Genomic DNA, 13,184 nt, shown 5'->3' with positions numbered 1-13,184 from the left:
AGAAATAAGAGTTCAATTTTAGAAATGTGTTTGAGATTTAATTAGAAAAATGGATTTGGTGCCCACAGAGGAATTTGAGTTCATGGTGTAAATATGGAAGACATTGGGCTCTGGCATAGACTTGAAATCGAAGGGGGAGGTACCGAGGGACACCTGCATGTCAGGCAATGAGGGAATTAAAATGGTGCCAGTGAAAAAGACAGAAAGAGAATGAATGAGATTTGCCATGGTGGGTGACCAAGGTAGGAGAAAAGTTCAAGTTAGAAGATCAGCCATGTCCAGTGATATAGGAAGGTCAAGAAACATAAAGTCTTGGGATTTTAGTAAGTTCTCCCTCACTTTCTCTCTTCCCCCCACCCTTCCTTTCTTCTTTCCATTTATTTACCTGGTATTTACTGAGCATCTATGGCGTCAAGCATCGTGCTAAGCACCATTACAATTTCTCTATTTTAGTCATGTTCTTTGCCTGAAAGCCTGACAAGAATGCCCTCCTAATCCTTTATATACACCCCAGCCCAGTCCAGCTCACATCCGTATCCATGGCTTTCCTTCCTTTCTTGAGGGGGATCATATATATATATTTTTTAATCAGTAACTTCTTAACCCCATGGAGCCAATTCTAATGACTGTGCTGAATTTTCCTGTCTGGTCTTTCATTCTCTGATTTCCCTGTCCTTCCCATGATTTTTGAATATTGCTTTCCAATAAATCTTTCCCCCAGACATTACTTTGTGATGCCCCTCTGCTTATAAAATCTGATCCGTGATTCCTCCCATTCAAGGTTTCATATCCAGCCTCACTTTTCCAAGTTAACCTTCCACTACTTTCTTTTGTTTTAACCAAACACCTGCACTGTCTCACTGCCCCATGGGCATTGGTCTTTAGGATTTTGCTGTCATCCCCAGTGCCAGGACCATCTTCATTCCCTTTTTTTTTCTGCCTGTCTGAATCTTGCCTATCTTTTTATTCCTGACCACTGAGACCCACAACCAATCTTTTGATTCCTGAGACCCACAACCAGTCTTCACACTTCCAGATTTGATACATGTTGTTTTGTGTTGCTGTTTAATGTGAATATATTTCTTTCTCAAACAAATAATAAAGTTTCTTTCTTGGAAATTTTCTACCACTAGGAACCATAGTAGCTTTTTAGTGCACTAGGATAAAATAGAGAATCTAATATAGTGGACATATTGTAGATTCTCATACAGTTTGTAGTATCTATGAGTATTTGTTGATCTGAAAGAAATGACCCACTCACAAATGAAAATGGGATTTTAACAGAGGCATCAGCAGAATTCAGTTTCACTAGATGCTTTGTTCTTTGAAACTTTTTTTCTATGTTTTCCTTCATAATTTGGGTATAAAATATGTGGCTTGAAGAGGGATGGTTATAGTTGTTAGTCAAAATGGCAGTAAAAATTGACGTGTCAAGTTTAAATTTTTGTTAAATGCAGCAGGAATATATTAGCAGAAAGGAAAGGCGTAAAAGAGAGATCTGTGTTTTTTTATTACTTGCAATATTAAAAAGTAACCCCCTGTCCTTACAATCTGTATGCTCACAGTGTGGGACCTAAATTATTACTCCTTAATAGAACTCCAGAAGAATTCTTATGGTTTTTAATGGCTTAGTCAAGCCTGTATTTAAAGGCTCATTTAACCCTGAATGTTTCCAAACTAAAATTTATCTGTTTTTCTTTCTATAGACAATTTCAAATAGTACCATCCCGGAAAATGCAACAAGCAGTGGAAGGTTCAAACTTGACATTCTGAAAAATAAAGCTAAGAGATCTTTAACTAGCTCCCTGGAAAATATCTTCTCAAGGGTAAGATTAAACAGAGACTCTTAATTAGATATTGATGTCTGTGTTTACTAACTGCTTTACTTCATTCTCAACTGTCTCACCACAGAATATTTCCTTTCAAAAAAATAAACCACAAAGATCGCTTTAACATAGTTAAATTATTTAAAGTAATCTCATTATTTATTCTGGTGCTTCTAATATCTAAGTTTGAGCAAGAGATTTAGTAGTAGAAATATATATATATATATATATATGCATATATATATATATATATATACACACATATATATATATGGGGAAATCTATATCTATATCTATATATATGGGAACTCAAAATACTTCATTTTGCTATTATTAGGAGCTGACAGGAAATGCTGAAAACAGTGTAAATTAATAGAAATCTACATATTCCATTTAATAAATTTGTATATTTTATTTTAAAATCAAAGTGATTTCTCTTCCCTTCCATTATTCTCTTCCTGAATGGTTCAGTCCAAAACTGTCAGATGAGATCAGGCAAGGTAGAGGTGTTAGGGCTGGAGGGTGGGAGAGTTACAGTGGCTCAGAGCAGAGAGATAGAGCCTGTGGGGTGCTGTGTGTGGGATGGCCCAATGCAACCTGTGAAAACCAGAGTGTGGTGAGGAGTGTGTCAACTTAAGAGGGTAACCTGGTTCAGGAAGTCTGAGCCTTAGCCGATGAGGAGGCCAGTCCTGCATAGGGATGGCCCAGTGCAGGATGTCAGAGTGAGAGTGAGTGGAGGGGAGAAGGCATTCAAGGTGCTGCTATGAGGAGTTAGAGTCTGAGCAGGGTGGGGATGGCCTCTGTGGGTGGGCGTGGCAGCCCTGATATGGGGTGTTGGAACCTGAGTAGGATGAGGAGAGTGTCTGTGAGGTGTCAGTTGTGGAGATTTTAACACACAGGGGACTGGTCAAATATGTAAACGTATTAAGGATTTAGTAAAAGGAAATTACAAATATGAAAAGGGAAGAAATTAGAATAAATCCCATGTTGTTGGATACAACTCAGAGGTAACAGTATGGAATCCTGGTTATCTATCTATATATTTTTGAATACTAGAGTTTTATGTATAATATGTAATGCATGTATATGTATTAACACGTGTATGTGTGTGTGTGTGTGTGTGTGTGTGTGTGTGTAAATCTGTATGTGGTCCCTGGCTCTGTCCACTGATAGGAGCTGGGAACAGCTTTTCTGCAAATAACAGAGAATAAATTAAGCCTGCTTGGGTGACACCAAGCACCCAAGGTTTGGTTTCTGCATATCATTCTACAAGAGGGAACTGGGATCCTGGGAGAAATGGCTGATTCCAGGACTTCAAAAGGAAGTAGACGATAAACAGAGCATGTTGGTATTTTAGATAATAAGGGAATGCTCAAAGAAAGATGGTGGTATGTCATAAAAACCTTGAGGGGCATCTGAATGGCTCAGTCGACCTGATTTCAGCTCAGTTTATGATCTCATGGTATGTGGGTTTGAGCCCCACATCATGCTCTGCGCCGACAGTGTGGATCCTGCTTGGGATTCTCTCTCTCCCCTTCTCTGCCCCTCCCCTGTTAGCTCTCTCTCAAAAATAAATAAACACATTTTTTAAAAAGTTTTAAAAAGGCCTTGAAGGGCTCCCACACTTGACATCTGAGGCAATATAAACGTCAAAATAAATGATAGCCAAGGATTGTAACCTGTTGCATGAAGTAGGAAACGACGAGCCCACTCTGATAGGAAACATAAATGAATACCTTGGAAGTTGATCATGATCAGGATATTTACTGGATTTAATTAATACTTGTTAATAACAAAGAGGAAAGTAGTAACTTCACAGTGGAGAAGAGTGGCAGACACCACCTCAGTCAAGTGACCACTCTGATAGGAAACATAAATGAGTACCTTGGAAGTTGATCATGATCAGGATATTTACTGGATTTAATTAATACTTGTTAATAACAAAGAGGAAAGTAGTAACTTCACAGTGGAGAAGAGTGGCAGACACCACCTCAGTCAAGTGACCACTCTGATAGGAAACATAAATGAGTACCTTGGAAGTTGATCATGATCAGGATATTTACTGGATTTAATTAATACTTGTTAATAACAAAGAGGAAAGTAGTAACTTCACAGTGGAGAAGAGTGGCAGACACCACCTCAGTCAAGTGACCACTCTGATAGGAAACATAAATGAGTACCTTGGAAGTTGATCATGATCAGGATATTTACTGGATTTAATTAATACTTGTTAATAACAAAGAGGAAAGTAGTAACTTCACAGTGGAGAAGACTGGCAGACACCACCTCAGTCAAGTGACCCAAGGGAACGTCATCAGCAATGAGACAAATTGAAATCTTGTGCGACTTGATACAGAGAGTACAGAACTTCTGTGGTATTCCTGCCAAAGGAGCAGTACCTGAATCTAATCATGAGGTAGAATCAACAAACCCAAATTGAGGGACGGTCTACAAAAATCACTAGCCTGTTGTCGTCACAAGTATTAGGGTCAGGAAAGTGAAGTGCAGGGGAGCATTAGGACATAGTACCTTCTGATGTAGGGTGTTCTTGTTCTTTCTTCTTTGCCTGAACTCGAAATACTTTATAGATATTTCTCTTAATTAAAGTGATCAGCTACCAACCCTATTACCAGCAGAAGACACAATGTAGGAAAAGAGTATTCTACAAGATTAATCAGAAGTGTGTTAAGGCACCATTTCATAAAATTGTCCTATCTTTTCTTCCCCGGTATTTATAAGTTACTTGTGTTCCTTCTTTCTCTCTCCTTCCTTTTCTCACTCCCTGCTGCCCTCCTCCCCTCTTCCCCGCCCTCCTTCTCCTATCTCCCATTGTATTTAGTGAGAATTTTAGTAGAAAGGCCATTTAAGTAGGTGGTCTGGGGACCTGAATTCAAGACCTGGCCCTAGTAGGTTTTATATGTATGATCCCAGACAAATTGTTTTCTTCTAAACTAGTTTCCCCATTTGTGAAATGGGCATCCTGATACTGTGCCTATCTCACATCAGTACGAGGATGAAATGTCACTATGTTAGGAAAGTATCGCAGTGTGGATAGGAGATGGTCCAGACAGTGGGAAGCTCTGAAACCCTTGTCATTTTCGGAATGACCCGAGGGTGCTTAGAATATTACTCTCCTCATCCCCATTTAGTACTTTGGCGTTCTGCACAGCACTTGCACGGCTGACTTTGAAGTGCCACGTACATAGCCTTGAGTGGCTGCAACAACTCTGTCGGCAAGGGCACACACAGCCCATCTATTTTGGTCGAGGCGGATGGTGTAGCTTTTGTGCCCCACAGTGCTGCCAAGTGCCATAAATTATGTGACCCAACAAGATCTTGCTTGCACCATGTGCAGCAGAATGGACTTAAGGGGAAGGTTGGCAGCTATCCATGGTGTGTTAAAGGTTACTCAGAAGAGGGGTTTTGTGTACCTCTAAAACTGATCAGTGTATCATTTTCATTCTGAGTTATATGGTAGAAAATTGGCACTCCAGCCACAGATTTTGGCTCATAATTGCTGCCATTTTTAAATGTGAAGACAGTTGATTTAACTAACTATAGCCGTTTATGAAATAGGATATGTTTTTAAAATGCTCAGAAGCTCAGCTCATTAACAATTAAAAAGTGGGTCCAGGGGAAGAGGCGTGCCACATGTATTACCAAATCATTAGACAGTTAAACTGGAAAAGCTGTCTGCTCAGAGGTGAAAAGACAGAGTCCTGTATTCTGGGTATTTGTTGCTTTTTCATTAGTTGAAGTTTTATAGAAGGGAAATATTCACTAATGTGTTTATGTATAGATAAATATTTCCAAAAGAGGAACATTTATCAATATAAAGTATGCATCATTGGAAAAGAGTTCTCATTTTATGCTTCCCTCAGAGTACTATCCATTGTCCTTCCTTGTTGAAATGTGTGAATTAATGACCACGATAGAGCATAATTTTATTTATTTATTTATTTATTTATTTAAAAATTATTTATTTTTGAGATAGAGAGAAAGAGAGTAATAGGGGGCAAGTGTGTGCGTACAAACAGAGGAGGGGCAGAGAGGGGGAGAGAGAGACAGAGAATCCCAGGTAAGATCTGCACTGTCAGCACAGAGCCTGACACAGGGCTCAAACTCATGAACCGTGAGATCATGACCTGAGCCGGAATCACGAGCTTGATACTTAACCAGCAGAGCCACCCACGTGCCCCTAGAGTATAATTTTAAAGTAAATTTGTTTTTCTTTGTGTCCGCACACACACACACACACAAAACACATAGATAAAACACTGCTATGACTAAAATGTGTGATTTAAGTGCTTTTCTAATAATGGAAATGACTTGATACCTGTCTGACCAGTCTCCTTATTGTGACCAAATAACCTGTTTAAGATAAGCAGGGAGGTTGACCTGGAAGTAGCAGCTAAAAAATAATGGGAAAAACAACCTGGTCCTCACAATAGTTTCCTCTTGGCCATGCACATGAACCAAACCATTGATCCGCCACAAATATAGTTTATTACTGGAAGTGTCTGTTGTTAGGCATAGAACTGAAGAACTGAAAGAACCTTGATCAGGTTCTTTGCAGGACATTTGAAAAATTACCAGTGTAGGCTGCTTAGTTTTATTAGCAATTCCACTTTTCACCAAGTTCTGTTTACAGGAGATAACAGTGAATATGAGCTCGAGTTCCACTGCTAAGTTGAAATTCTTGGGTTCAAATTGCTGCCCAGTCCTTGAACTAGCAGTGTAAACTTTGGCAACGTAATCAGAACTTCAGTCTCCTTAACTGTAAAGTTGAGCTAAGTAACTATAGCCACCTTGGAGACTCTGTGAGGATTAAATGAGATAATGCACTATAAAATGCTCAACATAGTATATAGAAGGTGATAGGTACTCACTGATATTTTATGTGGCCATCAATTTTACTTTTGATATGATTGTTATTTAGGTGCCAACAGAAATAGAAAACTATAACTGATATACGTAGATAAGTATTGTTTCTATGAAACCAGGTGTAGGATACCATACATATAAACGAGTCAGTTGAGAGAGAACAAGAGTCACCTGAGTGAACAATTGAATCAGCAGCCAGTTGGGTGAACAAGAAAGAACTGTTAAAACTTTCTGGTAGTAGACATCCAAAGAAAAATTCAACAGAAGTCTGGGAAGCTACAGTTGGAAAACTTTTCCAAGAAACTCTGTTTCTTGGAAATGGAGAATAGGAGGACAAGGTGAAAAAAGGATCAGTCTGAAGATCCAAACGCCGAGTGGTAGGAGTTACAGAACGAGAAAATACCCCAGTCTCCCTTTCTCAGAAGGCACCTGGAGTATGCACTCCACCAAAATGAGGAAGTAAAAAAGAGGAAGACATAAGATCACAGACACATTTCAACATAGGGTAGTATTAAAAGAAATGTCTAGGTTGATAGTAAAGGAAAATACTGGCAAGTCTAAATTGCAACCTGTCCAGAGTAAGGTAAAAAGGCAGAGGTTTCTATAATGGGTAGCTCAAAGAGAAAGAAAAAAAAACGGCAGTTGATGGATTATGTGATGTTTGGCCATACTGAGCTCTGTTGTTGACTTTCATAATAAACTAGTAACTGCTGAGGCACTTGTTGACTACATGAAAAACATATTGTACAAGATAGTAGTTGTAATCACAGTAGAATATGTAATAGATGAGATGATCTCTTCAGTTCCTCTTTCTTAGATCATCTATGAAATCCATACCAAACAACTACAAAAAAACAAAACAAAAACAAAAAACAAAGAAACCCCACAAAAACCAGTTCACCTGTCTTGAAGCAGACTGACGGATAGTCTAGCATTTCTAGAGAGAAATGTTTTAGTGACATAGTTTTCATATGGAAGAATGAATGAAGCTGAATCTATACATTTTACGATGCAGTTGTTTGTAATTTGCATTCCTTAGCTCATTTTTTTAAGAGAAAGAGGGAGAGAGAATCCCAAGCAGGCCCCACACAGTGAGTGGAGAGTCCGATGCGGGGTTTGAACCCATGAACCGTGAGATCATGACCCGAGCTGAAATCAAGAGTTGGACAGTTAGCCAACTGAGCCACCAGGCAGCCCTCCAATGGAGTTTTTAAAAACTTGTTTATGATAATCCTATAATGTGAACTATGTTGTTTGTAATCTAGGTGTTGTGGAGGTTGGATGTTTTGAAACTTTTTTTTTAATGTTTATTTTTGAAAGAGAGAGCTAGGGAGGGGGGAGGGGCAGAAAGAGAGGGAGACAGAGGATGTGAAGCAGGCTCCATGCTGACAGCAGAGAGCCTGATGTGAGGCTTGAACTCACAAACCATGGGATCATGACCTGAGTAGAAGTCAGATGTTTAACTGATTGAGCCACCTAGGCGCAACACCACCCCCCCCTTTTTTTTTTTTTTTTTTTTTTTTTTTACCTTTTTCTTTATAACTGTTGAGGTTTGTTGTGTTCTGACTTCCACGGTTATGTTTATCTGTATGAGACATAAAGTGAATGGGGCTGTCTCTCTGATCTTATGGGGTTTTCCTGATCTTATGGATGAAGAATGTTTAACCTTGTAACCAGAGTAACTTTAAAAACCTTGATCAGAGTATCTAGTTATCCAATGACTGATTTAGAAGCAGTGCAAATAGGTTGTGTATAAGTTCTGTTTACTGTGCAGGCAAGGCTGTTAATACTGCCAATGAATCTGAGCGAAACACAAAAGGATCAGTTTAATGCTAGTATAAAGAAGCAACCGCCTTTTATGGTTTTTAAAGTAAAAATTCAAACTTCATGAACAACTGAATTTTATTCTCTTCACTCAGGGAGCTAACAGAATGAGAGGCCGGCTTGGAAGTATGGATAGCTTTGAACGGTCCAACAGTCTTGCTTCAGAGAAGGTATCTCGTCTGAGCTCCTGTTTTTACTGCTGATTGCAACTTGGCAAAAACCAGCGCTGATATGGCAGTATCGCTTAGTTGTTTTGTGATGAGTCGTTTGTGACTTTAACAAATGTTATTGTTACAATTAAATTTAAAATATTAGATTAATGTTAAAATAAATGAAAAAATACTGTTATTTAAAGTAAGAAGGTTATGGATATTCTTACGTTGCTCTCTTCCACTGCAGCTTTCTCATGTTAGTGCAGAACACCTATTCCAGGCTGATGGTGCTCTGTCAGGCTCTTTGCTGTTTTGGAGATGGTACGCTTGGGAACACAGTATTTGAGCAATTTTTGATCCAAAGGCACAGAAAAATAAGTCATCTAATTATTGCACTTGTATGGTGATCTTTTTATCTTTTGTTCTGTCATGTTACTGCTCCCCCCATTTTTTTTTTAACTGTAACATTAGGTTCCTTGTTATCTCCTAGATAGTTCTCAGTAGGTATCAGGCAATATGTCACCCAAGGTATATGCAACCTATTTTAAATGGAAAATATTAAAATATTTTTACTGAACTCTGTGTTGATAGAAGTGGGGATTTGGTTTCACTATGAGCGTCTTAACCCTAACCCATGTTTATCAAGCTAAACATTTCTACAGTGGTGCCTGTTTTGGAAAGTATAAACAGCATACCTGTCTAAATTGAAAGATTTATGATGTCCACCCATGCAATAGGAGAGGCATTCCGGCATAGCTCACTTTTCATTCATTTCCTGTTTTTCGTGTTTTTTAAAAAAATTTTACCTCAGGGAACTTGTCATTGGATAGAAATATCCACAGTGAATGAAGATACTGAACAGGCTTTATTTTATTTTCCTGAAGGCTTTGCTATGAAACTTGGATACTCAGGCATCACGATATTGTTTTGACAGTACAGGAAGCATGCAGGCGATATGTCACGGAAATCAGTAGATATGTAAATCCAGACTCCGCCCTTTTTTGGTCATGATCCCTTTTCATCTTTCTGGCAACAATGAGAAAAGTACAGCAGCTATAGCATTTTACCACAAAGTGTTAGGAGAAAGAATACTTTTTCTTATCATTCCTTTCTCTTTCTGCCTATCTTGACGGATGCTGTGTTACAGCTGCTTATCTGAAGAAATGGGTTGTGGTGATACTGATTAGCCTTCAGCATGGATTGAGTGAAAAAAAAAAAAGTTTTGTCATGACTCAGGAGGAAGAAGAGGCTCCCTGTCACTTTTGAGCTGTGTGTTGAAGCAGGTCTGCCATGATCCATGTAGGAAAGAAAGACCTCACTTCTGCTTGCTTTGCAGGACTATTCACCGGGAGACTCTCCACCAGGGACACCACCAGCCTCCCCACTGTCCTCAGCTTGGCAGACATTCCCTGAAGAGGATTCTGACTCCCCACAGTTTCGAAGACGGGCACACACGTTCAGCCACCCACCTTCAAGCACAAAGAGAAAGCTGAATTTACAGGATGGGAGAGCTCACGGTGTTCGCTCCCCTCTTCTGAGGCAGAGCTCCAGCGAACAGTGCAGGTGAGTCCAACACTCTTTCTGGAAAGTGAAATGAAATTCTCCTGTCACCTGTTACGGTCACTGTGCAGTTAAGATTTGTTGTGACTTCATGCTGCCAACAGTTCGCTTTTAGAAAGACCAGAAAAATAAATTGAATTGTAAAAAACTTCAGTTACTAAAAGAAACAAGGCAGGATTTAAGGTACACTCCAAGAGAAGAGTTAAAGCATTTTGGACAGAAACAGTTTTTTTGTTTTTTGTTTTTTGTTTTCCCAGAAAAATGGAGAATACAAGATATTACACACTTATTTTGTCTGAAAAACATGGTGACAACACATTTTACTCAGTATTTTCTTGAGGACCACTCTACTGAAACATAATCAGCAAATTTGAAAATAATGTACATAGAAGTAGAACTTCCTGTTAGCCTATAATAAAATACAAGGGTTTAAAAAATCACCTAAGCTATCTTCCTACATGACATAAAATTTGGCTACACTTTATAATAAATTAAAGCCAAAAATGAAAGTTACTAAAAATTTTATCTAGAATAAAGTGATATCTGTAAAGAAGAATACATATATAATAATTGATAGGAGTGTCCATTAGAAATTATCTTATATGGTATTTAAAAAATAATTCAACAAAATTGTTTGGCATTTGGTAATATATAATAAAGGAGGTAAATTCAGAATTGTAGAGTGCTTTCACATCTTCCTGTGTAGCACATGTCAGAATTTAAATCCTAGAATTAATTTTGTTTCTCTAGTTTGCCTGTGAGTCTGATATAGGAAACAGAGTCTGATAGTGATCCCAGTTGGGGAAAAACAAAACAACAACCCAGAACTCTAAGTAAAAGGAATTTTTATATTAGTTGTTATCAGAGTTATCAGCATTAAGTTTAAGGATACTGTTTTATCTTCAGTGTTGTTTTTTGACTGATTTGATACTTAAAAATAAGGTAGATACTTAGGATATATGAAAATAAAGTAGAGTAATAGAGTTAATTTTTCTCAGATTTTCTTTTCTAAAAAAGATTTACAATTCATGTGTATATCAAGATTTTTTAAAAAATGACTGCTTCATTTATATTTACACAAGGCACGAAGTCTCTTTTTTCCGGGAAAAATTATCAAGAATTTAAAAGATTATTTTAGACTTAAAATAGTTAAGTCTTTGAACTACTGATAATCATTTACAGGAACTTGTTTCCTGTAATTATTTCTGCTTTCCTACTTTTTTTTCCCTTGAAGTATCTTTTGCACATAAAAATAAACTCTGTTTGTCCTAAAACTGTTAAGAATGTTTTAGAGACAAACACGTATGGTCGGACATGCTGCACAGGTGAGGAATTCAGTTTGTGAGGAGTGAGCAAGGTCATGGTCATCTCAACAGACAACTGCATGTTTCCTTTTTTCCATAGAAGATCCAGCCCTGAGCTTTGAAAGGCAAGATTGAATTAATAGCAAGAACCTGTTTATATGCTTTTTCATAGTGAATGAAGATTTTGCCAAAATATAAATTAAGACAAATTTGCTGTGTTTTCTGTACTCAGCATTCTTCCATCAGTTCGGCGCATGCCCAAGGAGAGTAATTCTTCCTCCAGTCTTCCAAGTCTTCACACTTCCTTCTCTGCCCCTTCCTTCACTGCCCCCTCTTTCCTGAAAAGCTTTTACCAGAATTCAGGTAGACTGTCCCCACAGTATGAAAATGAAATCAGGTGAGATCAGTGTCCTCTGTTTGCAAAGCAAAATTTTCTGCAGTGATATGCTGATATGTTACTAAAAAGTGGCTCATTAATTTTGGAGTGACATTTATGCATCCATATGTTGTGCTTGTTCTAATCCATTTCTAATATAGTGGCTTCAATTCCAATGAATTTTATCAAGAAAACTTTTAAAACCAGTGTTTCAAAGCCTTTAATAACATGATCATCTAACTTTTTGAATCATATCTTTTTGTACTGTGTATTTCTTTGCTGTACGCTCCAGAGTCTAAGCTTTGTACTGTTTGCAACAAGACCTGGTGCTAATACATACTAAGCAAATCTCCGATTGTGCTTTTTCTTCTTAGCCTCTTTGGACATATGATATGGAATCCATAAGCCAACTGTACTAACGTGATAGATAAATATATCTTTAGTTTTTAGGTATATAGAATATTTCCTAGGAATTTCTTTGATTTTTCTATGACATAGATTTACTTCTCTAAAACTCAGTGTAAAATACATAATGGGTACAGGATCATGTTGATGTCAACTCTTTCAGATAGCATGAAGGATTTCTTGAGTCTTGTAGTTATCTGATTTTGTTTTGTTCTCAGTATTGAAAATGTATAGCTTTTAAAATATTTGTGCTTTTAAGTACACAAAATTAGATGTAGTGATTTTTGGAGAATTGCCTTTTTAAAAAATTTAAAATTATGACATCTTACTGATTATTCAAATTATTAGTGGGATATCGATAGCCTTTGAAAAGTGTTGCGTTAGCTTGGGAATTCTTCTAAAGGGATTGTTGCTGGCTTAGAAGTTTGTGATATTCATTCCAGTCTTCGGTGTAGCTTGCTTGACTCATTCTTTTTTTTGCTGTATAGTATTCCATTTAATACACTACAGTTTATCCACTGTCTTGCTGATAGACTTGGGTTGTTCCTAGTCATTTGATATTTGACAATTCTTGCAGTCAAGGAGAGGAATACCTGTTGTAACCAGCCTGTGTGTCACTAAGATTTTCTTTTTGGCCCCATTTCTTTTAGACTAAGGAAATCCCAAAAGTTAGCATTTAACGAGGTAACCTTCGGCAACTGGTTAAATTAGACTAATTTTTGAATGATCTCTGAGTATCTTTTGTCTATGTGTGCCGATTATCTTCACTCTAAGAAAGATAATTAATACTGGATTTAAAAAATTTTGAATCTGAACTTCCTCTGAATTAGTACAAAGTCATGTTCATACATTG

At 37.7% G+C, this 13,184-nt stretch overlaps 1 protein-coding gene across 5 annotated transcripts in view; it reads left to right on the top strand.

Annotated features, from left to right (window-relative positions):
* TBC1D4 (TBC1 domain family member 4) overlaps positions 1–13,184 on the top strand; it is a 189,809-nt gene that overhangs the window by 141,208 nt on the left and 35,417 nt on the right. For 3 of the 5 annotated variants that reach the window (XM_043580515.1, XM_043580523.1, XM_043580532.1), the window contains exons 8-10: positions 1,707–1,826; positions 8,630–8,704; positions 10,023–10,249. In XM_043580515.1, the coding sequence (XP_043436450.1) occupies positions 1,707–1,826; positions 8,630–8,704; positions 10,023–10,249 (422 nt within the window). Of the gene's footprint in view, positions 1–1,706; positions 1,827–8,629; positions 8,705–10,022; positions 10,250–11,782; positions 11,948–13,184 lie in introns of all 5 variants that reach the window. The other 2 variants (XM_043580496.1, XM_043580504.1) reach the window with 1 other exon arrangement.

The sequence above is a fragment of the Prionailurus bengalensis genome, chromosome A1 (assembly GCF_016509475.1).
Source record: "Prionailurus bengalensis isolate Pbe53 chromosome A1, Fcat_Pben_1.1_paternal_pri, whole genome shotgun sequence".
Taxonomy (NCBI): Eukaryota; Metazoa; Chordata; class Mammalia; order Carnivora; family Felidae; genus Prionailurus; species Prionailurus bengalensis.
Note: the sequence above shows the minus strand (reverse complement) of the source record. Positions and strands in the feature narration are given on the sequence as shown.